We start from the raw sequence: 27,314 nt of genomic DNA on the forward strand, positions 1-27,314 counted from the left end.
TAATAAAGCCTCAACATAGCTGTGAATAAGCAGTTAATGATTACTAATAAGAGCTTTAGCAATTCAAGGAACTTTTCTGAATACCAGTAACACTTTAACATTTTAACAGATATTTTAAGATAGAGGTAGACAGACAGATCTCTTTTTAGTGTAACCGATGTATTATACAATGTATTATACAGGGAAAATGGGACACATCAAAGATATCTAACTGTATCTAATATCTAACAATAGATTTTACCTTCACTACTTTTTCTTGACCATGCTGTATGACCAGAAACAACCATACACCACTGCTTATTGAATCTGAATGAATAGTCACTTTAGTTATACACAAAGAAAAATGCTTTTCTGGAAAAAAGAACAGAAATCAAAGAAGGGAAAAGATAAAATACACTTTTAGCTGAAAGAACAAAGATATTTGGAGCAGAAAAGTAAAAAAAGTATAAAAATTAAATTTTCTAAATTTTTCTTTGTTTGATTTTTTCAAGTTCTCAATCAAAAGAGGCTACACATTTTGAGGATCAACACTAGAAAAAACCTATCCGAAAATACATTGTGAACTAATTTAGTAGAGCAATATAATGGTAGAACTCAGTACATCAGCACTTTACATCAGATGTCCCTGTGGACCAACATGAAAACATACTTATAGCCCGCCTAACCTGTGCTCCTCAAGTCAGGCAGTAGAGCTGAGATCAAAAAAGGTAAACCTCTCTCTCTCTCTCTCTCTCTTTCTTTCTTTTTTTCTATTTCTTCCACTTTCTTCCTTTCTCTCTAACATGCACCTGTTTGAAATTCTTGCATAGTGGATGCTTTCAAGAACAACATTAAATACATTGTTGTATTCATCAAGTCGATAAAATAGTAGAGATTAGATTTAAGCAAAAACACCACAAAAATCAGAATGTTTTTCTCCTTTGGGAGAAGGGAAGGGATTAGAAGACTGAAATGCAAAGAGAGAACTGATTGATATTTGAAGATAAATCGATTTCAAGAGAATTAATATCTAGTTGCCGAAGGAAAGGACGATTGCATAAGAGAAAAAAAAAGAAAAAAGGCCTCAGATTTCAAACAGAAAATGTAACTAAGATATGATCATCTAAAGAGAATTAAAAGCAATATGCAAAAATTTCAAGAGATAGAGTAGTAGAATTGCAAAGTAAGGAGTTATTCATGTTTATGGTAAGCATGAAAATAAAAATCATTAGAAATTAAGGAGGAAAAGAGGCATCTTCTTTTACCGGACACATATTTGTATTTTACGAATTTTTGTATTTTACACATATATATTTTATGTAATCAGTTTCAAAGAAACAATACTTTAAATAAATGCCTGAAGAAATTAAATTCAACAGTTTAGGATGTTTTCTGAAGAACAGCACTTTCTGAAACTTCTTCACTAACAAAGAATGATGCTGAATATAGAAATTTCATGCTAACATAGAGACAAACAGCTGCTTCAAAGCAGAATTTACCCTGTGTCTTTACAGTGATAAAAGTTTGGAGATGACTGTTTACAATAAATGCACTTCAGTTTCCAACTGGAACCTCTTACTTCAGCTTCTCCCATCATCTGTATCTGCAGGATGCAGAAGCTCTTGCAGCCTGTTCTGCACAGTCCTTGGTGACTAAGGTAGCAAAGACTACAGGGAGAAGGGGAAGGAAGGATTAAAAGATAAGGACAGTGTGGCTGAGCAGCTTGTGGGCACAAGATCTATGATTCATGTTTGGGGAAAAGGGCTGCGCTGAAGGAACAGAAGGTATGCCTTTGTGTGGCTCTCATGATTTGAAAAGATAAAATGTTTCATCTTTCTTCATCTTTAAAGAAAGTATGTGAACATGCAGCTCTAAAACTGGTTTGAGTGTCAACACTGTCTGAATTTGAAGCTATATTGCAAATAATAATTAATAAAATACAGGAAACTAATAAAGACTGATAAAAGATGGGGAGCAGCAACACTGAAAATGAAAATCCATTAAAAATTGCTCCCACAGTAACACCCATTGATTTCTGTAACAGTGATAACAGCTAATGGGATAGAGAATGAAATGTGTTGAGAAAGCAGGACTTCAGTCACCGAAGTTATAAATACTGAATATAAGGAAAGCGACTATTACATATTCTAACAATATTAACATCCATTGCTTGCAAGAAATCCACGAGAGAACCATATAACACTCCAGTTTTTTTCTGTAATAGTTATTTCCAGCTTAAAAACTTATAGTTTAAAACTTACTCTGGTTGTAGCATTTGTCATTCCTACAGATGTTATGGAGAAAATAGCTAACATCATGACAAAAGACACGACTTTCCACACCTTAAATTTCAAAGAAGTTTACTTCTAAGTATTCATTTCTATCTTTGAATTTGCAGAAATAATTTTTCTGCCCACAACAGAAATCTTTCCTTGATATTTTCACAGAAACAATAAGTTAACAAGCTGTTTTAAAGCTTTTTCTTAAAAACAACAGGAAAACGAATGCTTTCCCTATCTCTGCTTTTCAGTTTCAAATCTTTATTTCCTTTTCCCCATGCATTGTTCCAAAGCAGCTTTCCAGGAAGCAAACACAAAACCGCCCTTTACATACATTTAAAACCTGATGCTTTTGCAATTGTTAAAGAGTTGCATAGTTGGGGTTTTTTGGAATCTAAAAGCTGCATTTAAAAGTATTAAGATTACTTTGATGCTGTGCTGCATGTCTACATATCTTTACAGTAAAATCTAGTCCAATCCCACTCCACACTTAATATTATATCTCATTCCTCATTTATAAGGTACATAGAGGCATTTTTCGGTCCATAAAGAAATCACCATTGCTGAACAACATAATCTAAATGTCTGAAGCATCTGTCGTGTTGTGTGCATCCATTATTGATATTTGATTAGGTGGTGTTCAACTACCTTACCATTTTAATGGGTAACAAGATGAAAAACTTAAAAATATGCAAGATGTGGAAGAAAAATGAGGGTGTGGGCATATTTACTATGGAGCACCTTGTAGACTTGATTTGATTCATTTCTTTGTTTCATACTAATGTAAATCAGATATGATTCAACTCAGAGAATTCATTGACAGTGTGAATGCTCATATGAATTAAAAACAAATTTTTAAAAAACGTTCCTCCCCATCTGCTATTTTTTTAAGTTAACCAGACAGTAAGTGTTTTCAGTTCAAATAAACCAGCTGGACTTCTGTGTGATTTCTGACTTTTTTTCCATTCTTATTGTGATACAATGCATTTTCATTGGATTTGGTACCTCAAGGTTTTGGGATGACGTTGCAATGTATGTTTAAAGTTCCCTGTCCCTTGACTTCATCTTAACTCAGACTTCATTTTTCTTCAAATAATACAGTGAAAGAATGCCTAAATGTTACTTAATAAAAAGTGTGTTCATTTAACCTTTTAAAATTACACTAAATTCATAGCTTTAGGTACCTTAGAGAAGGCAAATAACCAAAGGGTTTTTTTCTTTTACCTTACCTTAAAAAATAATTAACTTTAAAACAAATTTTTCACACCTTTTACAAGATAATACAGACGTATTATCACTCTAATGGCCAAACTATAATTCTCTTGAAATGTTAAAAAACTTCTAGAACCTAATAGAAAAATGTACAAGATCACTGTAACTTGCCAAAATCAGTTACAATTCAGAACAATTTCCTCACACGTATCTTATTCATGTCATTAGCAATACTGATGGTACATGAAGAAGTAGCATACACATTTTAAAATCATATCAAAATCTAAGAATGAAACCCTTCCTTGTGATCCATTTACAATGCAGGGGAAAAAATAAGATTGGCTTACTTCAAATATGATCAGCACGTAGACACCTACTAAGATGACGGATGCAACTGTTACTTGTGCCTCTATATTTGCGTGAAGGTATTGATGCTTCATGGAGAGAGGAACACTTCCAGACTCCCGTAGGAAAGCTTGAATGTTTACGAAGATGGTGCCTCTGGTGAAAGGGAAAAAAGTTTTGCTTATTCCTGGAATGAAATACCATTATGCTTTTTTGTGCATTAATTTTATCTTGAGTGCCTGTAAATATATATGTTATATCTTTACAATTGCAAGCAACTCCTCAAACATTTTCACTGTATCCCTCCAAATAGTTTGGAAAGTAACTTAAGTACAAACCAGCCTTGTAAATCCTTTTAAAAAGGAAGCAAGAAGTCATCCTTTCCTGCCCCTCTGAATCAGGCAGCGATAGACTATTTTTAAAACATTTTCTGTTCCTTCATAATCAAGTCTATGTAAACTACTACTTCAGTGGATCATTTTTCAGTCTCTTAGCCAACCTGTTTGGTATCTGAAAGGTTCTAGTTGTGATGATTTGCTGATTTCTTCTTGAACTTAAGGGTAGAGACCAGTTGTATGCCACCTGCAAGAGAGTCACATTTGGCAATATTAACAGAAGTCAGTGATAATGATATGCCTCTGATCTAAGGTTTTATTCCTCCTTTTCTCTCTCCTGACTATTTAGGAGAATTTTTTATGGGTCAGGCATAATACATATCAGTCTAAATTAGTTCCTCCTGACTAGGTATGTTACAGATGTTGAGATCGGAGCAAACTCATCCTCATACCTTCACTCAACCAATGAAATGACAGACACCTCTTGGAGGTCCTCCAGAGGAGGGATGCCAAATCACACATTGCATTGACTACAAGGAGCATCTAGGGCAGACAGGGTCAATGACTACAACATAGTTCACTTCTAAAACTGACTGGGAGGAAAACTAACATCCATGAGGCAGAGGCAATGAAAAGTACAGAAATGACATCATGAACCCAAGACATCACAAAGAGGACTTAGTAGAAACTCAGTGAATAAAATGTTCCTTTAGTCATGGATCACCACTGGTGTGCCAGTAGAGGTGGGCTGCTGCAGCCAGCTGTGCTCTGGCTGCCCCACAGCAGCACAAAGGGATCACTTGGGGATCACTGCCAGCAGCACAGGTTGCAGCAACCTCCTCATCACAGGGTTGGGTGGTTTAAGAGGGTGATTGCTGTTGTGGTATTGTTCCCCACACTGAGGCAGTGGGACTAGTCTTTTGCTGTAGACTGTGAGATGGAGTGTAAGTGGGAATACTGATGGCATTGTTCAGCTGTGCTGGCCCTGGTGGAGGCAGGTCAGCCTGTCGTATACAGAATGAGAGGCAGTTGTTTTTATGTCAGTGCTATTTATTAAATGATGAGGCTTATTTTTATTTTTCAGTGATATCCAATGACAGGCTGTAAAAAATCCTCTTTTACCAAATTGTCTGGGAAGAGCAGAAGGAACTTGTTACAAACAACATCAACAATGAGAAAGCCTTAAGAGAAACAAAGCCAATAAATGTGACACATTTGAGAAAATAATTTGCAATGAAATGTGAAAATGTAATTCACTGAGCACAAAAAGGCACTTTGCAATCATTTTTGCCTTCAAAGACAACTTTTTAAATATTGGTAGTTTTAAACACGTGAATTTCCATGCTCTGTGTCAGCCAAGAGGCATAAGTTTTGTGAAATTTTAATATAGAAAGCCAGGGGAAGTCTTATAAAGGCAAAAGAAAATGTAACTTTACTCTTACTACAATAAGTTTTCTAATGCTGAAGTTGATACACTTCGCAGCAGGAAAAAGCACAACCACTTAATTCACACAGTGGTGATGGAAATATAACTGATAAAACACACCTCAGAAAAAGTGAAAGAAAGTTTAGACACCATCACCTGCTGCTGGCGCCTCCTCCTTGATCCTGTGTCTTCATTCTGGCTGATTTGTACTATGATGTATTCTTCTGTTTGCTCATCAACTACATGTGCTCCAAATGGGCCTCCTATGTCTAATTTCAACAGAGCAGAATCACTAAAGTCAGTCAGATTCATAGCTGTTAATAAAGTTAAGGTGTAACATTTCCAGTAAAGATTAGTATAGGCTGTACAAACTCTAGGAAAAAAAATAGATTGGTCAATTTATATTGAAAAACACACTCTTCAGCTGAAATGCTTCAGAAACTGTGAAAAGAACAGAATAAATGTCTACTTCTTCACCAAGCAGTACTGTTTTGACCAAGTTTCTTAAGAAAACAGGAGTTGCAAGTTCAAAACAAATACACCTCTCTGGTGACTTTTGGGATCACCAGTCCTTTCAGAAGCTATTACAGATATAGCAAAGCTTCAAAATAGCATACGGAACTACACAGAGAGACAGAGAAGTACGGCTCTTTAAGCGCTTGTACTAGTTGAAAGGCTGCACCGTTAGCTCAGCAATTTAACATCACAGAATTTGTACCAGTGAAAACACTGTAGAAATTGTAGAAACTCCAACCACAGGGAAAACTAAATCAATATCCTATTAGTGCCAGAGGATTTGTTTCTTCGGCAAAGTTTTGCTCACAATGTTTCAAACATCCGAAAGACGTATTTTCAAGCTCCTCTTAGTTGTTCTCACAGACTCCTTCACCTCCAGCTCCCTCATCTACTTTTTCTTTTTTTTCCTCCTTAGATATCTCATATGACATGTGGTCAAATTACATTCCTAGTCTAATATAATTGAGAAATCAGCCAATCATAACCCACAAACCCACTGAAAATTCTCATTCTATTAGTCCCAAAGCATCTAGGACTATTTAAACCTAGTATTGTAGTAGTCCACTTCTGGCATGGTTGAAAAAGAAGCATCCCTGTGGGTTGGAGAAGGTAGGGGTTGGGGGGAGGAAAGTCAGAGCTTTTAAACAGTTCACAGTTCATTTGTTACTATACTAGAGCTATACTGTAATTGTTTTGTGCCCATCTGTGACAGACGGAGGAAAGTTAAGGCATCACACAAAACAAAAAAAACCCAAACAAACGAACAAACAAAACCCCCTTGATTTTACACATATATGTTCTGTTTAAATCTTAATCACGTGCTTGAGTATTTTAATGGTTTTAACACCTAACATTTAACTGAGCTTACTACAAAGAGTGAACCTGTAAAAAAAAAATTGTATACCTATCAAAATAATTTTCCCAAAAGATATGTTGCCCACAGAACTCAGAGACTTTAACAAGAGAAGAAAAAATACAGCATAGTTAGAGGGACCCAGAGCAGTGCTCTGCCCTACCTCCAGTGAGCCTCATTAAGGCCACCCATTTTAGATCACTGTCTAATGGATAAAGCTTTGTGACATTATGCAGAGATCCTTCTGGATCTAGTAAAGAGTAATCTCTCACAGTAATCCAAAAAAGACCCTAGCAGATCTAGTGGCAGGTGGGCAGCCAATGCATTGAAAGTAATATAAATGTCACCCTGCTTAGCAAGGCAAGCGGAGCAATCACCACCAGTGACACCCACATGCCATTCATTAAAAAAATTAACCTCCCACACATCTATTTGCTTAAAGAAATCACAAAAGAAAGGATAAAAAGATAACCTCACATGCAACAAATCAGGAGATCAAGTCCAATTGGAAGAATTTACACACGTAGCCCTTAGCAAACATAAACAGAAATTACAACAGTTCCCTTTTGTTTCTGAAAGTTTTAAGTGTCATTTGGTATTACAGTCTTTCTGTCCTGATTGATACATAATAATAGTATCAACTGGAACTATATCTATACCTTTAACTAGAGATGTTAATTATGACTTCTAAAAGATCTGCTGACCTGAAGTCATTAACCCAATGGTTTGGGACAACTTTTGACAGTCTACCTTTTACTAGGAGTGTAGCGATTTATGTCTTGAAAATCTTCAGGTGCACATAATTATGGCAGCTTCCTTTTAAGAAATACTTCTAAAATAAATCCTGTAATTACCTAGATGACACATTCAGGAGCTATTAGAAAGGATGCTTAAAATTAAAGGGGGGGAAATTAAACCTTATTTTCAAGAAGAGTGGCTTCTTCCTTCTTTTCCTCTAAAGATAAGGATACTTTTTCCATTCCATTCTGTGCACTTATAAAACCATCAGAATGATCTATAGCAAAAAAAAAAAAGGTTCTCCTTTGATTGCAAGTGCGACAGAACATCATTCACCAGTCTGCACCGAGGGTCTGAAATCCCATCAGAATTATCTTTTTCCAAACAATATTTAGAGATGCTGTCATAATTCCATTGTTAGACTGCAGGAGATAGCAGCCTTTATGAAAGGTGGAATCAAAATAAACCAGAAGAAAACTTCAGACATGCTTATATGAATCCAAATGCAACTTTTTTTTAGCAAGCTGATCTTCAGAATATTTTTGTTCTGCTTTACTTTGGTTTTATATTTCCCTTAAATTGCCAGAACGTGATTTTCTCTAAATTTTAATCATTCAAATATGACCAACTTTTGGGGAAACTATCTTTTTATTTTTAATATCTCCTTTTATTCTGCAGCTTAAGCATGCTTTCTCTCTTCTGAACTTTTTCTTTGTAATGTGTCCTCCAGTGTGTTCCTTTAAAGCAAAAAATCCCCCTGACATGATTTACAGCCAGAGCTCTTCTTTTTTATTTCACTTCCGCTAAACTGCCTCATTTTGATGTAGTTCTATTCTTGAAACTCCATTACTGCTGTGAGTTAGCCTGTTAAGGGATTTGGGTTTGTGTTTGCTTTGTGAAGCATTACACAGTGGCTGTCTTTGTTTACACCTGGCACCAAACTGGGTCCACTGCTCACAGCTAAACCAAGAACCATTTTTTTTTCTGATCTTGGTGTTCTGACTAGTTGGTGTTAGAAGGTATTGAAGAGTGTGTGAGAGTCAACTCATATTACTTCGTTTTTATGTGGCTCGTGTAGACAACATGATAGAATGGGATGCAGTATCTAAACATTTAAATTGGTATTCATTCACCATAGTTTACGCATATGTACTGTGGACATCTGCATCTGAGTTTGTTACTTCCTTAAAAACAGTGAAAAGAGCGTGTTTTTAAGATGGAATTCATTGCTTCATTTTAGACTACTAGGCAAAGATGAGAGGAATTGCTCACGAGAAACGTCAGTTCTATTAACTATAAAGAGAGCCTACGATGACTAATTCAGGTGTAGCTGAGATGAGTCACTCCACAAAATATCTAGTTCCTGTTTTACCCTTCATCATGTAATTAATTCAATGTACAGAGGCAGCCAAAAAGCCACGTTTGACAGAGATTCTCTCTTATATTTGTATGCACATGGCTGACTTTAGGCTTTCTTTAACATCTACTTGTATATCCTCTTCTGTCCACTGTAAAATGTACCTTGAGAATGCTATATGTATTGATTATTTTTCACCAAGTTTTTGAGGTAGTTATATATTATTTGTCCTGATTTATGACCAGGTCACTTATACTAGCTTCTCTAGGATACTACCATTTCAAAGAAGACCTTTTCCCTGGGTCTTAGCATCCATTTTTGCATAATGTCCTTAACTGTGTTTTTTTCTGCGTTAGTATTTGTAGTCTTCTCTTTTGATTTCCTATTCCTGTTTGTAGCTTATGAGGTTGTTTCTACATCATTGCCTCATGGTATAACAAGCTTAGCCACTTGTAACCCAAGTAATCACTCTGTCCCTACTGGTTTCCCCACTGGAAGAGTGCTGTATAACTTTTCTCCCCCCCTTTTTGGAGTTTTAGCAATCCAGTTCAATTTTTGTCTATGTTGGATCCATCCTATCTCTCTGTGCTCCATCAGTTTTAGAAGTTCCGTGAGTCCCTAACAAACTCTTTTCTATAGCATTTTGTCAATTGTGCCTTGAGGTTCTGCTCCTTTGCCTGTCTCTGCACGTGGTCCTGGTCTTCATCCATCTATTTAACAGCTTGAACATTGCCTGCAGCCAAAATGCTTAGTACATTTCTAACAACATCAACAAACAGAATTATTTTTAAATGTTTTCTGTAAGGAAAAATGATGGAGGAGTGCAGTAGAGAACTAGAGTTACAAAATAAAAAATATTCAAAGGGGAAAAAGAATTAGAGAGGTTGTTTCATTCATTAAGTTAATTTATGCTCTGTGGAAGAAAAACCCATTTTTAGGACCTCTAAGGAAGATGAAAAGTTTGCTAAAATCTGACTATATTCTTTGCCTCACAGTCTTTTTTTCTATATATACATCTGGTTCAAGGAGGAAAAAAAAATTGATGTAAACACTATATTGATGGGAGTTTACAGTTGAAGTTGTCACCAATCCTACTAAAAGTCCCTTTATTTCCTCCGAAAAGCAACCTCAACTTTTAATTATAAATTGCCCTCAGGCACTAACATTTTCTTCCTCATTTACCCTACTAATTAGCACATTATATAGTGTCATTATTGGCCACAATGAGAATGCTAATAATCAAATCTATTTAAAATGGACTCTCCCTGCTCAAAATCATGGAGCTGACCAGTTAAATAGGGGAACTCGGCATTTCCAAAATTAAACTCTACTGCAGCTTTTCAAAACAAGAAACCTTCCAGCAGTTTGTGAAATATATCTACAGGTGAATCTTCTTTCAACATTAGTGAAATAAAAGTCAAGCAGATTGTGGATCAGACTGATTAAACTAAAAACATAGTGGGAACAAGAAACATAATTGATTACAATTTATTGTAATTTTTGGTTGTTTGTTTGTTTACTAACTGAATGTTCATCCCTCAGAGACTTTTCACATTCAGATCTCTATTCACCTGTGATGAATCATTTTTATTTGTGGTTATTCTATTGCTTGTTCTTCTGAACAGTTTCTTGGTCCCAACAGGTGCCATTCAGTAAGACTTGGACAGGGAGCATGGCTGTGGCCTCTGTCAAAGGACAAGCCTAAGCGCAGCCAAGGCTCTGAGGACACCCAGTCCTCCCAGGGTATAAGACAGAAAACACCCACCCTTTCAACCAGTTTATCAATAAAACTTCAGATCAGGGTTGTTTTCAATGAAAGAAGGATACAGAAGCTTTCCAGAGGTGATACAGCCAACATCTGCCATGGAACACCTTGATCTGGATAAATGCCAAATAAAATCTAGGGCAAGTATAAAACCCAAACATTCATTAGTGACACAAAAACTGAAAAATACCTGCTAAACTTATCTCAAATAGCTAAAAAAGACTCTCTCAAACTGTACATTCAATTGTGAGACTGATTCAATATTTTTAAGTGTTTCCACCACAGCTGTAAAGCACCTCTGGGGTACTTAACGAAGGGCAAGTAATATTCCTCCTGTTAACTTACTACCAAAGTCACATATTTGATGTATTTTACCCAAATGTCTCTTTGGACAAAATTTGTCTGGAAAACAACATCCATACCTTAGGAAATGCAGCGTGTCATATATTTTCCCCCAATACAGAAGCCCTGCTACCCAAAAAGGAATTCCTAACAACAGCTAAAAGAATAAACTCCAACTTTTTGAAATTTTTCTGAAATCTTGCAGTCTAAGATTTCTCTAATTTTGAAGATTTTGTTAAGAGAGGGCAGCACTTTGGCCACCCCAGTTAAGAGAGGCCCATCTCCCCATGACCTTCTGGCTTTGACGCTGTAAGGCACTGCCATTGCTGGTGCATCCTCCCCAGCACATCTTTTCCTAGGAGCATTCCTCAGGTGCCAGTATGAAAAGACTCATGCTAAATTCAACAAGCATCCATAAGGGACAGATTTGAGTGTAAGCTGCCTCCTCCTCCAACTCAACTGCTTACCCAACCACATTGCCCTGAGTGGTGACTAATTCACCGAACAGGACATGAAGTCCTGTACAGTATTGTCTTCTTTTGGCATCTTGCCCCCAACCTCAAGACATTTTTTATGAGCTAAGAGAAAATATCACGGCCCATTTTGAACTAATTCTAAGGCAATGTGGGCCAGGAGAGGATTGCAAATTCAATACTTACAGAGCAGACAACTACAAAGATAAAAAGGCCTGAAACTTTTAGGAATTTTAGACAGCATCTGAAACACAAGAAACATATATTTACTAATTGTTTATTTTAAAACAAATCTTTCTGTTCTCTTAGTAGCTCTGACATTTCAGAAACATCATGGTAAGAACTTTTGAATGATAATATCACATCTGAGTATGGACATCAGGATGCAGGGCCAGCAGAGGCTTAGGAAACCTTGGTGACTAAAAAGGCTCCTGCCCCAGGTCTGCTGCCAGCTGGATCTCAATGCACAGGAAAGAAGGCTTTACCCACTGGGAAAGCTAAGGGAAGGCTGCAGCATGAGCTGGTGCTGGATCCTGGAGCCACTTCTCCACTACTACTGCTGGCTCCTGACAAATCCAGAGACCCATCAGCTCTTTCTGGTCTCTCCCAGAGAGGCAAAGGAGCATTGACATCACAGGGAAGTGTCATGACTGTGCAGAAAGCACAGCTTATTGCATACAGGGATGGTGTCATGAATGACTTCCTCAAAACTGGACTTTTAATATATGCCCTGAAAGGTATTGGAAAAAAAACACCTGAAGACAAGAACAAGCTTTAAGAATCTTCTGGATTTAACAGTGTCTCTTTAAATCAAATATACTACATGAGCATAAATCAACTAGCAAAACCAGGTATTTTTTCCATAGCACATCTGTGCCCTTTGAAAAAATGCCCTGTTCTGGAAATGTGATGCCATAAAATCTTCTGAAGTGTCAGAGCTTACTGTTGAGTGGGTTAAGCAAGAATAACTCTAAATTAAAATATAGATGTTGAAAATGCATGCTCTTGAGCAACAAATCTCAAGATTCAGCACTTTTAAATTACTTTTTTTTAATCACACCCTGAAATACAACTCAACTAATAATTTTCTGACTGCCCATCAATATGTCATGCAGATGTCTTAATTTACAGAAATCTTTCTATTGATTTGCCCTCACTACGTATTTTCACTAATTGAAAGCATTTATGTTCTTAATCCATTTTTTTCAAAAGTAAACATCCAAACATTGCTTTTCCGACAGAATGACAAATGTAAGGTTTGATTTAAATCTGATGACAAGCAAGAAGGAGAAGATTTCAAGTTACCGGGATAATTAGTTGAAAAAGGAATAGTGCAAAAAAAAGCTGCATTGACAGATGCTATAGGACAAAATATTAAAGCAGAGTAGTCTGAAGAGTGTTAGAAATAATTTTTAATCACAGTGGAAATAAGTCCCTAAATCAATTCATTAACTGAAAGTAATGTAAATGACTGGACACCCATTTTTGGAAAACATTGTTTTCTAAAGTTCTCCTCCTCCTTAGAATTTTCCAAACAGAGGCTAATAAAAAACAGCAGCTAATAAAAATATGTTGCCACAGACAAACTGGTACAAAGGGGCTACAGTACTCTATGAAATACAAGTGGTAACAACTTTACACAAACTTTGCATAGCATAAAAATCTAGAGAAGGCAGAGGAAGCCAGGAAGGAAGCCAGTTAGGTGGCTTCTAGAAATTCCAAGTAGCCCTGCTCTACTGAAAAACAAGATGGCAGTGAGGGGAAAAAGATAATAATGGCTTGAAAATAAAGGAATGACAACAAAAGCCATTATCAGCACTTCATAACTGATAACTTCTGTTGGTATTGTGTGATTTATGGAAAATACCTAGTGCCATCTTAGTCATGAAGCCTCCATCCTGCTTGTCTATTCTCCCCATCTCTACATTACAGTTTTATTCTGGTGTTTTTGAGAATTTATTATGTTATTAATTAATAAATCCTGGTCCAGACTGGTTTAATTTTAATGTACTTGATTTTTTTTTTTGCACTTAGGAATTATAATTTACAATAATAATTCAAATTATTATTGAAACAAAAAACATAATAACTTGATTTTAAGACATAAGAGAAAAAAAACTTGAATTAAGCATTTATAAATTCATAACCACTTGTCTGTAAATATCAGAAACTCATCTAAAGACACTGGCAAGGTATAATAAGTTTTTTGAAATGGTTATTTTATTAAATGTAGAATTTAGAACGATCTTTTCCCCCCATCTGTTTGTTTTTATGGCATTTTTTATTAGGGAAGCAGCACTTCTAACCGCTTAGAGTTGAGATGTGATTAGCTTTTGACTCACCTGTGATTTGCAATCTGTCTCTTCCATTCTACAGTGCTAATCTGGCACAGCAGTGCAAGTACAAACGCTGTGCCAAATCCTATGCTGATACATGCCTCTGGTACAATCCTATTTGACTTCAGTTGGAAATGCACAAAGTGTAAATCTATGAAGGATTTCACCCCCCTGTTCTAAACCAAATGATTTTTAGTCTAATCCACATATTGTGTCGGGCAGTTTAACTTCATTTGTTATCTCAGCAGAGTTATGCAGATTTATGACAGCCAAGGAGTTGATCCCATATGTACAACCCACACTAAAGCAACGAAAATGCTTCAAGGGAAGTTCTGTCAGAAGAATGTGCTCCTCCCCAGATTATAAAGCTATGCTGTACTGGAAACGATGGAGTCCACACTCATGATCAATACCTTTGTTCCATCAAATGCCAGGGAAATCTACCATAAATGTGAAGAAAGACACCTGCCATACTCCTTTGCATATGCTCATTTTACACTAATTGCAGTCGTTGAAGTTCTATAGTACTATAATGACTACAAAAAACTTTTAGATACGTATTTTAATTAAAATGAAGGAACAAAACACTGAAGAAAAAAAGCTGTGGAATCAAACCAAAGGGCTTTTAAGAAATGGTTTTAAAGAAATGTTAAAAGCAATACAGAAAGTATTTAATTACAGTTTAGAATAGGTGCTATGACTGATGCTCGTAAGAACAAGGGGTTATTAATCATTAGGTAGAGACTGTAACCAGTTTCACCAGGGTTTATTTTTAAACTGTCAGTGGCAAGATATGGTCTAAATATGGAGTGCTATTTTATTAATTTGGGTAAATAAATCATTTTCTAGACATCTCTGCTTATAAACTAATACCTTCAGAAATTAATATATATATATATATATAAAAGAAAACAGAAATAAATGAATGTTTGAAGTCAGACCTCATTTTTGATAAATTGAACTTGACATGGAGGTTGTCCAAGATTTCATATTTCTCAGAAGAAGCAGATCTGGAAAAACTTGTCATTTCACTTTCCAATTGAAACCTTTGCTCAAATTCTGCTGAGCTGTTGTCCCATGAATCATCATCTGTGGTAAAATCTGGATTATGAAGAGCCATACACTGCAACCTGTCACACATTTTCAGTAAACATAATAAAACAAAACAGTGCTTTATTTCAACAAGTAGTAGATGCAACTGACCTTGCAAAACCTTATGTTCAATGTGATAGATTTTAATGGAAAAATTAATAGAAAAAGAATTATTCAGTACGGACTGAGCTCCCCTTGGTGATACCGCTGGGTAGATGGCAGAGCAAGAACAAGGAACCCACGAATTTAGGTGCACCCGAGACAACCAGTTCTCTGATACACCAGGCAGATGTGCTTCAAGATTTGGTGTGCAAATTGTGTTATAAGGATCTTTCCTACAGCTCTGCTGTGTCTTTCAATGCACCTGATATAACACCTCATGGAGGAGATAAGAGCACAAAACCTGCAGTTCCCTATCAGGTTCTTTAATCATTCTGACCTCAGATCCTACATCCTTCCCTTTTTACAGCCTCTTCTCTCCTCCCAAGGTCCTCCAGAGTAATTCTTTGCTTACAACCCCTGTCATTCACTTTATTTCCCAGCAGTTTTTGTGTCAGGATATAAGAAAGAACCACATACAATTAAATAGAAGAGAGCTTACGAAAAAATATTTTGAGTAAAATGAAAGTAACTCACCCATTTTCCTCTGAGAAAACCTTCAGTAGTGGTGTCTTCTCTGTAAAGCCAGTGTTTTTTGACCTCGAGCTGAATAGTTTTGAAAAATTGAAGTGATATCTTTGGAGGGAAAAAAAACCAAAACAGAATAATAAGTCTAAAGTAAAATGATTCACTACAGTTCTACAGAACATTTTGCTACAAGTCCATCTAATTAGTTAAATATTCTCTAAGAATGATGCTCACCTAAATTTGGGTTTTCATTAAGTTTGAACTAGACATGGTAGTTACCTCCTTATGCTCGTGGGGTACTCATTCATATAAGTTTACACTAACATACTTCTGAAAATATAAAACAAAAGGATAATTTATTTCTCATAAATGTTATTTCAGACATGAATCACCATCTATAAATCCACTAATCTCTACAGTAACCTTGGCACTCTTGGTATTAGGGAAGAAAACTTTATCTCGATACAAGTATGTTGTTCCTGCAGCACAATTCCTTCCAAACAGTTTCTGTCAAGTCTTGGTCCTAGTACTGCAGATAATGAAACAGAGAGCAAGCTACTTCTTGCCGTATTGCAGCTGAGCATTGTTAAAAAGCCTTTTGCTAAAGCATAAATCCCAAAGCTTGAGAAATATCTGAAGACAATCAAGGACAATCACAGTCATTTTAAAACATCTTCCCAAGACCTGGCTCTTTCAGAGACATTTCCTGTCAAAATCAGTGTTATTTGGACACACCCTGATTTATTCCATTCAAAACTGCAGCCACCCACCACCAGAAGGTCTCGAAGAAATCTCCTAGACATACAGTAAAAATGTCTGTACCTAGAAGTAGACACCTAGAGGAAAACTGAAATTTCTTTTACTGTTGCTGGACTGCAAGAGAAAAGAAATTATAAAATCTTAGACAATCAAATAAGTACACAGAGGTGACTGCTAATTCAATCTTCTAAATATAAGGTCAGTCCAAAAAGAAGGATTCGTGTATTTGACTTTATACCACAATGGAGGACAGAAATTCCTTGCAATTTGTGAAGATTCAAAATTCAAAATTAAAAAATTAAAACCTCCAATTAATGCTTCAGCTTGCTTGTTCAGTAGTGTTTTCATTCAGAAGATGTGCTAGGTGTTGAGCAACTGGATATGGTTATTTCAATCTTGAGTGGTCACAACACTCATTCAAACTCTGCTGTAAGCCCGTATTTTCAGTCTCAACAGAAGAGAATGAATGAGTTAGAAAGATTGAATTATTCACTACCTCGGGTCAAATGTTGGGCAGATTACAACTCAGGTTGTCAGTGTCATTGCACTGACGCTTAATCTGTGAAGAGATGATCGCATACTCTGAAGCACATCTTTTAAATAGGAGAATATCATTCACACAAAGATGTTCAAGTGGAGAAACTTCCATTTTGAAGCAAGCGCTATTCTAACCTTATCATGGTCCTAGATGTGAATGGCTGCCTAGAGCTTTTACAAGAGGGAATCCATAAGGATAGCAAGAATGCTATCAGGACTTTAAAGGTGTGCTCACTGAGAGCTGCTGATATGCTCCTGGCTAATCCCAGCATTCTACTATACTCAGTCTGCATCCAAAGGGTACAATTGCAATAACAATTCTGATGGTGGACCTTAAATTTGTGCATTCAGAAGTTTAACTCATGCAAAGATCAATTAGCTGTTTCTGCTTTTAAACAAAATGATGTGACTTGTTCCACTGGAAAAAAACAGGCTTCAAATAATATATACTCTGTGCTGTTCTGATCTAATCTCGCATTGTGTACACCATTAACCTTTCCACACTGACTTGTCTACTTTTCTTCCTAGGACGTGCAAATTCCAAGACTATTAACCAGAACACTTTCTACAAAAACTTCCCTTTTCTTCTACTTGTTAGGAGTCGGTACCAACACTGCTTTGTGTTACTCAGGCATACATATCCACTGACAATCCTCACCTCAGCAACTCTTCACGACTACTGTGAATGACCAGTATGCAGAAAGTGCTGAAGTCAAAGCAACCACAGGAACGGCAACCAGAAAGAGAGGACAAAGGTTTGGTGAAAGGTGGTTTAAGTGACAAAACCTGACTTGAAGAATCCAGAAGGCTAGTTAAAGACATCACTTTCTTTTTGCACTTCCGTTACCCCCACTTGCTGGTATGTTATCTGCCACTTTTAAATGGAACTGCGGAGCTGAACAGATGTCCAAGAATGACGAAGACAGTAAAAATGGAAAAGGTCTTCAGATAAAGTGAAAACAATTAGTGCATGACAACATCAATTTGCAGAGAATAAAAACACATAGACAAGAATAAGCAGCAGGAAACAGCCAGGCTTGACAAAACAAAAATAATTAGAGAAAAAGCAGAAGAGCCTTAACTCCCCCATGACGTGATTACCCTAATTAAAGAATGAGAGCAATATAAACAATAAAGCTAATTAGGGCATAAAAGAATCTTGAAGTCTGAAAGTTCTAGAAAGAAAAGTTGGAAAAACATCACTAAAAAATAGCATGGATTATAAAAATGAAAGTCATCCCTGAACAGAGAGCCTAATGCAAGCCCCTCTGCGCCCCTCATACTTCTGCAGAGATGCTATTGGTGCAATTTGATCACCGACTTAATCAAAAGATAACAGAGATCATCTGTAAGCAAAGCCCAAGGAAGGCCCAAGGATCCCCCGCTAATAGAGGAACAAGTCTACAGTGCTCAAAAACCCTCTTAACATCATTCTTGGTGCCCCTCAACACTGCAAGTAGCTGGTAATTGTGACACTGTGTAAATAAGGAAAAAAAACAACGTGACACATTTCAAAATCAGTTTACATTTTGGATGTTTCTTCACAATCAAATACCTGGAAAATTTGGTTATACCCACAGGCAATCCATGTCTACTGAGCAATTCAACAGCACTACCAAGAGACTAATCACCAGATCAGCTCATTAACCCATTGTGGGTAGGACTGTTAATAGGATGAGAAGACTGCTCTGGATTTATACTCTGTAGGGGTGAGGAGCTGGTTAGCTGGACAATTGTGTTCACCATTCTTCTCTCATGGTTCAGACCCAAAAGTCATTAGCATGTTTTACATCAGATATGAGAATCATAGAATAGTTTGAGTTGGTCAAACTATTCTATGATTAGGTGACTAGAGGTCATTTAGTCAATCCCACCTACAATAAGCGAGGACATCCTCAACTAGATCAGGCTGCTCAGAAGAAACATGAAATAATTGCATTTACACAGGTATACATTTATATTTAGATATGCATACAGATCTTCACACAAAAAAAATTAACATTCTCATTTCCCTTTCATTCAAAATGATGGGAGAAAACTAAAACCAAACCCTGTGAAAAAAGTATTTTACAAGGACTTCTTCAAAGACTTGTAAAACGTTACTCACAAAGAAAGATCCATGTAGAACTGACATCAGAAAAAGAAGAGCATGTCCTGCCTGCTGTATAACCACTGCTGGGAGCATATTCATTCTCACATTTGCTGCTGCTGGGCATGGGTTGTTTTTTAATTTAGAGGAATCTTTCTAACAGAAGATTGTGTTCTTAACTACATGGCTGCTACTGTGACAGCTATATATACAGATTTTGGCTCTCTCTGCAGGAGTACAAGTTTGTTCCAAGGAAGCATGTCTTCTGAGCTGGTTACTTGCAGTCCAAGACATACTTTCCCATGCCTAATCTTTCAAGAAATTGCAATTTCTGTCTCCATAGTAACCCAGAGTAAGAACCAGCATTGTAGGAGGGCTGTCCCACCCCAGATGATACAGCATATTCTGCCAAGTCATGGAGATGTCCACAGGTGAAGTTCCAATTGCCTGACAGCACCTCTAGAAGGACCTCACCCACAGCATTAAATGAGGGTCCAATTGCAAGCCTTGGACAACTATTGCAGAAGCCCTGAAAACCTGTGGCTGTGCCACTGCTCCCATGGATGAACAAGGGTCACACTCTTTTGGTGGCATTTTGTACTTCTCTACAGCTGTACACCAGAGACATGATCTTCAATCTCCTATACCCTTTTGAGCAGCTTAAGGAGAAGCAGTTTCCCCCTGCCCTCCTGGACCTATGGAGAGGTAAAGGGAGAACAGGAGAGGAAGGGAATGTGGGCAACTCCAGTTGCTCCCACTGATGGGCTGATGACTCATTAGATATTAGTCAGAGGGCTGCAATTTTCACCTACAACACACTACTGTTTCCCATTACATGTAGGTGATAACTTGCAAAATCTTCAGGGACTTTGGATGAAGTGCAAAGAGGGAACTTAATTCCAGCCATTGAGCCCTAGATCTGTCCTCTAACCACATTTTCAAGCATTTGCTAATGTGATTACACCTGCTACTTTAAACCAAAGGAAAAGGAAGACTTTGTGGTGGCACTGATGTTCAACCATAAGCAAACTTTCAATCACAAATACATTACAGCAAAGGACACCCAAAAAAAAAAACATCCTACAAGAACCTGAGAAAGAAAAAGACCATACTCATCCTAGTTAGGCTGCAAACACTTAAAATAATCACAGGGTTTGACTGGAACCTATTATTTGCCTTGTATTGAAAAGATAAATCATGCCACATAATGCTTTAAGTTTTCACTCTCTATAACAAAAGGCATACATTTTAAATATCGGCTAATACAATGCTTCATCTCCCGTATGCCTCGTTATGCACACAACTATCAGTAAGAGAGCTATTTCTATGACAACAGAAACCAATAATTCTCACTTCTATGGAAAAGATTTAGTCAGAATTGAAGAAGATGTGAGTATGGAAGCATAGGTATTGTGCAAGAACATCAGTAGTTTTGAACACAACTTATTAAAAATTTCACTAAATAAAAAATTTAAAAGCACAATCTCTTCAGGGAAAAAAAGTTAGCATGCTTCCCTGAATTAGTAATCACTAAAACGATTATAAGCGTGAGGTTGCCTCTTACACAAAAGCTGAGAAACACTACTGAGCCAAGAGTTTGTAACAAGTACAACAACAATTTAAGCAAAATTTCCTAGAAGAGAAGTCCAGAGTAAGAATATGAGAGCTAATTAATCATGCAGGAGACTAGTCATAGAATCATAGAATCATAGAATCGATTGGGTTGGAAAAGACCTCCGAGATCATCGAGTCCAACCCTTGGTCCAAATCCAGTCCATTTACTAGATCATGGCACTCAGTGCCACATCCAATCTGCGTTTAAAAATCTCCAGGGATGGTGAATCCACCACCTCTCTGGGCAGCCCATTCCAATGCCTGATCACTCTCTCTGTAAAGAATTTTCTCCTGATATCCAACTTAAATTTCCCCTGGCTGAGCTTAAGCCCGTGCCCCCTTGTCCTATTGTTGAGTGCCTGAGAGAAGAGACCAACCCCCACCTGGCTAGAACTTCCCTTCAGGTAGTTATAGTCACAACAGTATGATTTTAATTTATCATTTCTACATTCTTTTAGGCTAAAGTTTTGTTTCAGAATCTTCCTATTCCCTGAATAGAGAACATTTATATTAAATCATATGTACTGAACTAATTACTCTTATCATATCTGTAAACAAGCATAATGCACAAATAAATTGAAAAATAGAATTGAAAGAAAAAAAACAAACCAATCCAATCAATCAAACAAACAAACAAACAAAACACACACAAAAAAAAAAAACACACCACCTTTTGACTGCACTTGAAACACATTCTCCCACCAGATTTGGTTATTTGTCAGTTTCTAATAAAGTCTACTTTTGAAGTTACATGGTACAAACTGTGCTGACCAACATCACAGCACTCAGCTCTTAAACATTTACATGGACTGTGTGCTAAGCAGCTGTATGCACGCATACATCCATCAACATTATGATATATATGTGCCCACACGGAGACACATCACTCCGTGATGTTTTCTCCTCAGTGGTAGGATGTCAGGGGAAATTGTTATGACTACCCATCGCAAATGAAACATGGTCAACTGATACGCTCAGAGCCAAGGGAAGGATCAAAGACTCCCGAGTTCACGTCTCTAAACAGGCTCCAGATGTTTTCTGATGACTGCTTTATGCAGCTTCACTTAAATCAAAAAATAACCTCCAGACCCTTTAAAAGCATGCACCATTAAGATGTCAGGAAAATTTAGCAATGAAAGCATTACCTAATACAGACTCATTTTCTCTTAGACTTTCCTTTCTATTAGACAGGACTGTACAGGATCCCCCAGAGGGATCCCCAAAGGTGGATCATGTGAGCTAGCACTGGCATTACCTGACAGCAAGAGGTACAGTACTGTGAGAGGTACAGCCTACAGGCAGGTGTCGTGTTGAAAGACACTGGGGTGCCGGAGAGTGTCCAAAGAGCAAATAAGCTGATTAAGGATCTGGAGCACAAGTCTTATGAAGAGCAGCTGAGGGAATTGGGGTTGTTTAGCCTGGAGAAAAGGAGGCTCGGGGGAGACCTTACCTCTCTCTACAGCAACCTGAAAGGTGGTTATAGTGAGGTAGGGATTGACCTCTTCTCCCAGGCAACAAGTGACAGAACATGAGGTAATGGCCTCAGGTTGTTTCAAGGGAGGTCTAGACTGGATATTTGGAAAAAATTTTTCACAGGAAAGCTTGTTAAGCATTGGAACAGACTGCCGGCGGAAGTTGCCGAGTTACCACCACTAGAGATATTTAGAAGGCATGTAGATGTGGCACTTAGGGATAGGGTTTGGTGGTGGATTTGGCAGGGTTGGATTAGTGGTTGGACTCAATGATCTTAAAAGTCTTTTCCAACCTAAATAATTCTATGATTCCAAATTAATAAGTGTATACCGTGGTAAGACCGCAAGCAATTAAAGAACTTGTTTAAGGAAGATGTAGTGAAATGTGTGCTGAGCTTATCCTAGATGGAAATGGTTCCTTATATAGGGCACACACAATGTGATTGCTTCATTCACTTCTGATGGATTTGGAGAGTGAACATGTTCTGCAAGGGCAATTGTAAGTTCAGAAACAGCTTGAAAAATAGAGTGCTTCCAATGGTTCCTTTTTTAAATCAAATCGGGCTTTGTAGGGTTATAGTACTTTCCTGGAAAAAATAAAATTAAATTTTCAGATATCTCCATGACTTGGTAGCATACCTCAAGAGTCTTTGTCTGCCTCTGTCAAGGAATGTCTTCATCAAGAAGACATTGGGAGGTAGTTAACAGACTAGGACCTCATTGCAGTGGGTGAAGATAAAAGAAAGAACACTTAAGCTACCCTGCAGCTTCTCTGACTCTACCTAAGAGGACTAAGTTGTTCTCCACAAATTTTCTGCTCTCATGTCAGGGTACCATGAGGTCTGGCTGCCCTATGGGAGGGAGCCAGGTCCAGAGGGTGGATGTGGGTCTGGCAGGGCCGTGATCTTCCCAGCCTGAGTCTGTCCCACAACACTCAACGAGGGGTCAGGGACAGGATGGGGACCCAGGCCAACCCAGACCTTCATGACTAACCAGCAAGACCACAGTGACAGAGCAGATCAAAAGGGTCTACCATTTGAAGGAGTGAGCAGTTTCACTGAAAAGTGTGTCTGCTGTTTCCTCCTCTACATTTTCTGCTTCAGCAAAGAAAATTGGAAAGCTGCAGGAAACCACACGTAAAACTGCAGACAGTCTGAAGGAGAAAATACTTTTCGAGAGCAGGTGCTGCCAAAAGAGTTTAGCTGTTAGCAACTGCCAGCAAGCTGCAAATTTGAAAAAGGCAGCAGTAGCCAGTTTGGGTAGTGGTCCAAATTCCAAACCCCCAGTTACTCTGTGGATTAAACAGATAACCTTTTAAGAGGTATTATCTGCAAATGCTGCAAGTCATATTGAAAAATGAGTCTACAACAGGGAAGCAATTTATCAACACTTAAAGCATGACTGCACTTGTAATTCTTTAGCATATTCTGCAGGCTTTGCTTTTAAATGCCAGCATTTTTCCTTGGCATTCATGATGGGGTTTAGCTCAACCAGCTCTGTTGCTAACTTAATTATGACAAATAAAGGGGGATCAAATTTTTTTTCTAGCCCTTGAGGTAATTTAAAGAATGTCAAACATTAAGGAAGTGGTTACAACTTAATATTTTGAATTTATATCTGAACAGACTCTCTTAAAGATGCAATGTGGGGCACTTGGATGATGGACACATGAACAGAGGGATGGGTCTGAGAAAAAAATGGATTATGTGACCATCTTGTGGGGTTATTCTTCAAGAATTACAGTGATAAGATGTCATAGTCTCAAAGGTTTGGGGTAACATGTTCAAGCTTTACTGACAGACTAGCTGCATTGAAGAATGATACAAGAAAAGAAAGCACTATTAAAGCAAGATCACAGACCACTTCTGAGATGAGGGAACACTTTCATGCACAATGGTAAAACAGGATTATTTTGATAAAATTTTCCTTAATCCAATTAATGTACTGACAAGCTGTCACATGTAATTATGCTTCTGGCCTTGTATAGTCTTGTAATATATTCTTATGCCACTCACCCCAGTTTTGGAGATTGAAAAGAGTAATTTGTAAGCTATGAAGTAATGAAGACTCTATTTTTCATTTTTTTTAAACACTTTGAAAATTGAAGTTCTATGTGTTTCATTCCAGGAATTTGGATAAAACATTACTGATAATTGCAATTTTTAGATAAAAAAGTAACTTTGCCACTAAAAAAAATTGTCTCCCTTGCTTAGAGTTAAAAAAAAAAAAAAAGCCAGACATCTACAAAAAAAGGCTTATTAACACGAAAAAATAGGGTTGATTTCTGTGCCTGGAGATGTGTTAGAGAGAGAAGATGAAGGCAAGCAACAGGTCACCACACATCTTAAAAATAACAAGTAGTCATCAAATTAAGCTTTGTTTTAAAAAAAAACACATGATGGATCCAAACTATTGTAAGCTTCCTGGGACTTGTATTTTGTCCTTTAGTCACAATGAAAGGAAACAAGGAAAGTTCAAGCATATTAATTGCTGCTAAATAGTCAGGTTCTCATGAGGTATTTCAATATAACTAGGACAACTTACGTAGTCTTTATGTAGATCCTGATCTCAGTGGACTAGACCCAGCAAAAATGCTAAAATTTGCTTCAAAGCTAGGGCATGAGATACTCAGAGTAGACAGAGAAGAAAGAGCAGTAAAATTTTAGATAAATAATTTGTAGGGGGAGATATACCTTCCAAATTTTGAATTAACGTTATAAAGCTGATAAAATAATAGGTATTTTTTTAACTGTATTGGAAGTCCTTCCATTATATTTACTTTTTAAATTATTTTAGTTATTAATGGAGGTATTAAGAATTCCTTTTCAGGTTCTGGCTGAGCATAAGACACTGAGGTTATTCATATAACCTTTGTCATCTAAAAGTCTGGTCTAGGATAATTACAGTCACTGGCAAGAGAAAGATCTCTTCAAATAATTTTCATCCTCCCCATCTCTCATGTTAACTATACAAGGAACCTGGGGAATTAACTTTGAGATAACAGACTTCTTCACTAAATAATATATAAGCCTTACACAAACAATGTCTATATTACAGTATACTAAAAATTACTTTTTTTCATGTACTTTTTATTTTCTCTTAAATTAAATCTCTTCTTCATACAGAAGACTTTTCATCAAAAAGTCAATGTTGAATTAGGTATACAAAAAAAATCAAGTCTTTCCAAACATGACTTATTCATAACTTCCTAACAAGAAACTTCCAAAACAAAATAATTCCACATCATTGGTCACTGCTTTCCATCTTGATTTATATCAAAGACAAAAATTTTTAAAGCACTGAAAATCTCAGAGGAACAAATTAAAGAAACCAAACTGAATGAAAAGGTATCTTATAACAATACAATATTTTCTCATGCATTTGCAGAATATTCAGTGAAACCATTCAAGAATAAATGCAGTTTTATCTCACAAAGATCATGCTCTTCCCTGCCATAGCCCTTCACTAAGATCATTGTAACATTTAACATGCATTACAAGCTTCAGGAAACTCGTTCCACAGTACTGGGTTCTGTTCTGCTACCAGACATCTTTTTCTGCCTTGAAAGGCCTTGAGTATCTGTAGGACCTTAAGGCTAAAATGCCAGAGAAGAAACTATCTAATCTATGTTAACAAACAGCTTTAAAACATAGATTTTTGATTCAGTGCTGATGTGAGACAAATTTGAAATAGAAAATTTGAGTCCATAAGCATATTCAACTGAAATTCTCAAATTAAAAAGAAGGGGGGAAAAAGCAACAGCTAAACAAACAAATCAAGCCAAAACCCAAGGATTATAAATAATGCATTCCAAAGAAACTCTGAGAATTTTATTGTCTCATGAAAAGTAGCATGCAAATTGCATTCGGCAAGCCTCCCCTCGAGTGGTGAGACTGACAACAAAAACAAAGAATAATAATGACATTTCAGCCTTCCTTCCTCCTGATTTAAGCTCTGCCTTCCTCCAGGTAAGAACATACTCCTGTGCACTAAAAAGACAAAAAAACCCAAAATTATGTCTCTCAGAATTTAGAAGGAAATTCCTTTTCCTACATGGCAGATGGCTTTGTTCCAGCAACATGGTTAAACTGTACATCATACTTCTTGATAGCACTTCTTTCCCCCCAGTCACACAGATGCCACTCTTTCCTCTCAAACACTACATTCCCTTTGGCCCTATACAGAATGGAGTAACTTTGATTACTCCATAGTCTCACAGAAGTGATTTCTTTCCATGTTGCTCCCAAAATAGCATATTCTTGACGATAAATGCCATATTACTAGCTATGTATATTCTAAAAATCAGCACTGTACCAAACCTAAATAAATCCTGGACATTGATCATAAAAAAAAAATAGATAGTATTTTGCTTAGTAACCATGTGGACAATAACTCTTCACATGCACATGAAAATTCCTGGCCATCCAGGAATGAGGTTACATCAATAAAACTTCAGTCTGTGCTCCCAAACAAAGAGAAAGTAGAAAAGGGAAAGTGTCAGTGCCCATGACTTATAAAGAAAATTCTTCAGCAAGGGATTATCTGCAGAAAAGGGGAAAGCCCATCCTGACATGGTTATGTCAGCAGCTTCTGTACCAGCAGCTTCTGTATGAGCAGAGATGCTGTGGAGCACAGCTAATATAGAGATTTAAAGACAGAGAAAATTTTACATGTGTTTTGATTCCTCAAGTAAATACAGTGCCTGAATAATTTACTAATTTTTCATTCGAAAACACCTGTTAGCATTTTTTAAAGGGTGAAAAAAAATATTTAAATTTAAAAAAACAAGTCTTGTCATTTCCCATGTGTTGGACCAGACAGTTATGTAGCTATTTGATTATCAACTCAAATGGATCAAAAAGGTTTAGTGTTCTTGAACAAACAGCTCCTCTGAATAAGAGAAATCTGAAATGTAAGAAAAAGTACTAACAAAACACGGCATCTCACATATATTTTTTCAATAAGACAACTCCAGAAACTGTTGTCAACAGTCACTGCATCAAAAAATGTCTTTTTTAATACAGTCTTCATGGGCGCTTTGCAAAAAGAAATTATCCACAGAGTGTGATATAAGGAAAAGTGAAGCATATTCTGACCATATGGAAGTGCAAAGGAAAAAGTGGATATTCAAACAGCAGAACAATAAACAAAGTAACAAAACAAGACAA

General features: G+C 36.9%; 1 protein-coding gene across 1 annotated transcript in view; it reads right to left on the bottom strand.

Annotated features, from left to right (window-relative positions):
* The window catches only part of OCA2 (OCA2 melanosomal transmembrane protein), a 202,147-nt gene that overhangs the window by 135,349 nt on the left and 39,484 nt on the right, over positions 1-27,314 (bottom strand). The window contains exons 3-9 of the mRNA XM_039388832.1: positions 15,685-15,783; positions 14,898-15,086; positions 11,807-11,864; positions 10,868-10,940; positions 5,733-5,890; positions 4,315-4,397; positions 3,818-3,971 (exon numbers count right to left, since the gene is read on the bottom strand). Coding sequence (XP_039244766.1) covers positions 3,818-3,971; positions 4,315-4,397; positions 5,733-5,890; positions 10,868-10,940; positions 11,807-11,864; positions 14,898-15,086; positions 15,685-15,783 — 814 coding nt within the window. The remainder of the gene's footprint in view (positions 1-3,817; positions 3,972-4,314; positions 4,398-5,732; positions 5,891-10,867; positions 10,941-11,806; positions 11,865-14,897; positions 15,087-15,684; positions 15,784-27,314) is intronic.

The sequence above is a fragment of the Pipra filicauda genome, unplaced genomic scaffold (assembly GCF_003945595.2).
Source record: "Pipra filicauda isolate LSUMZ 115617 unplaced genomic scaffold, ASM394559v2 scaffold68_size4259465_pilon, whole genome shotgun sequence".
NCBI lineage: Eukaryota > Metazoa > Chordata > Aves > Passeriformes > Pipridae > Pipra > Pipra filicauda.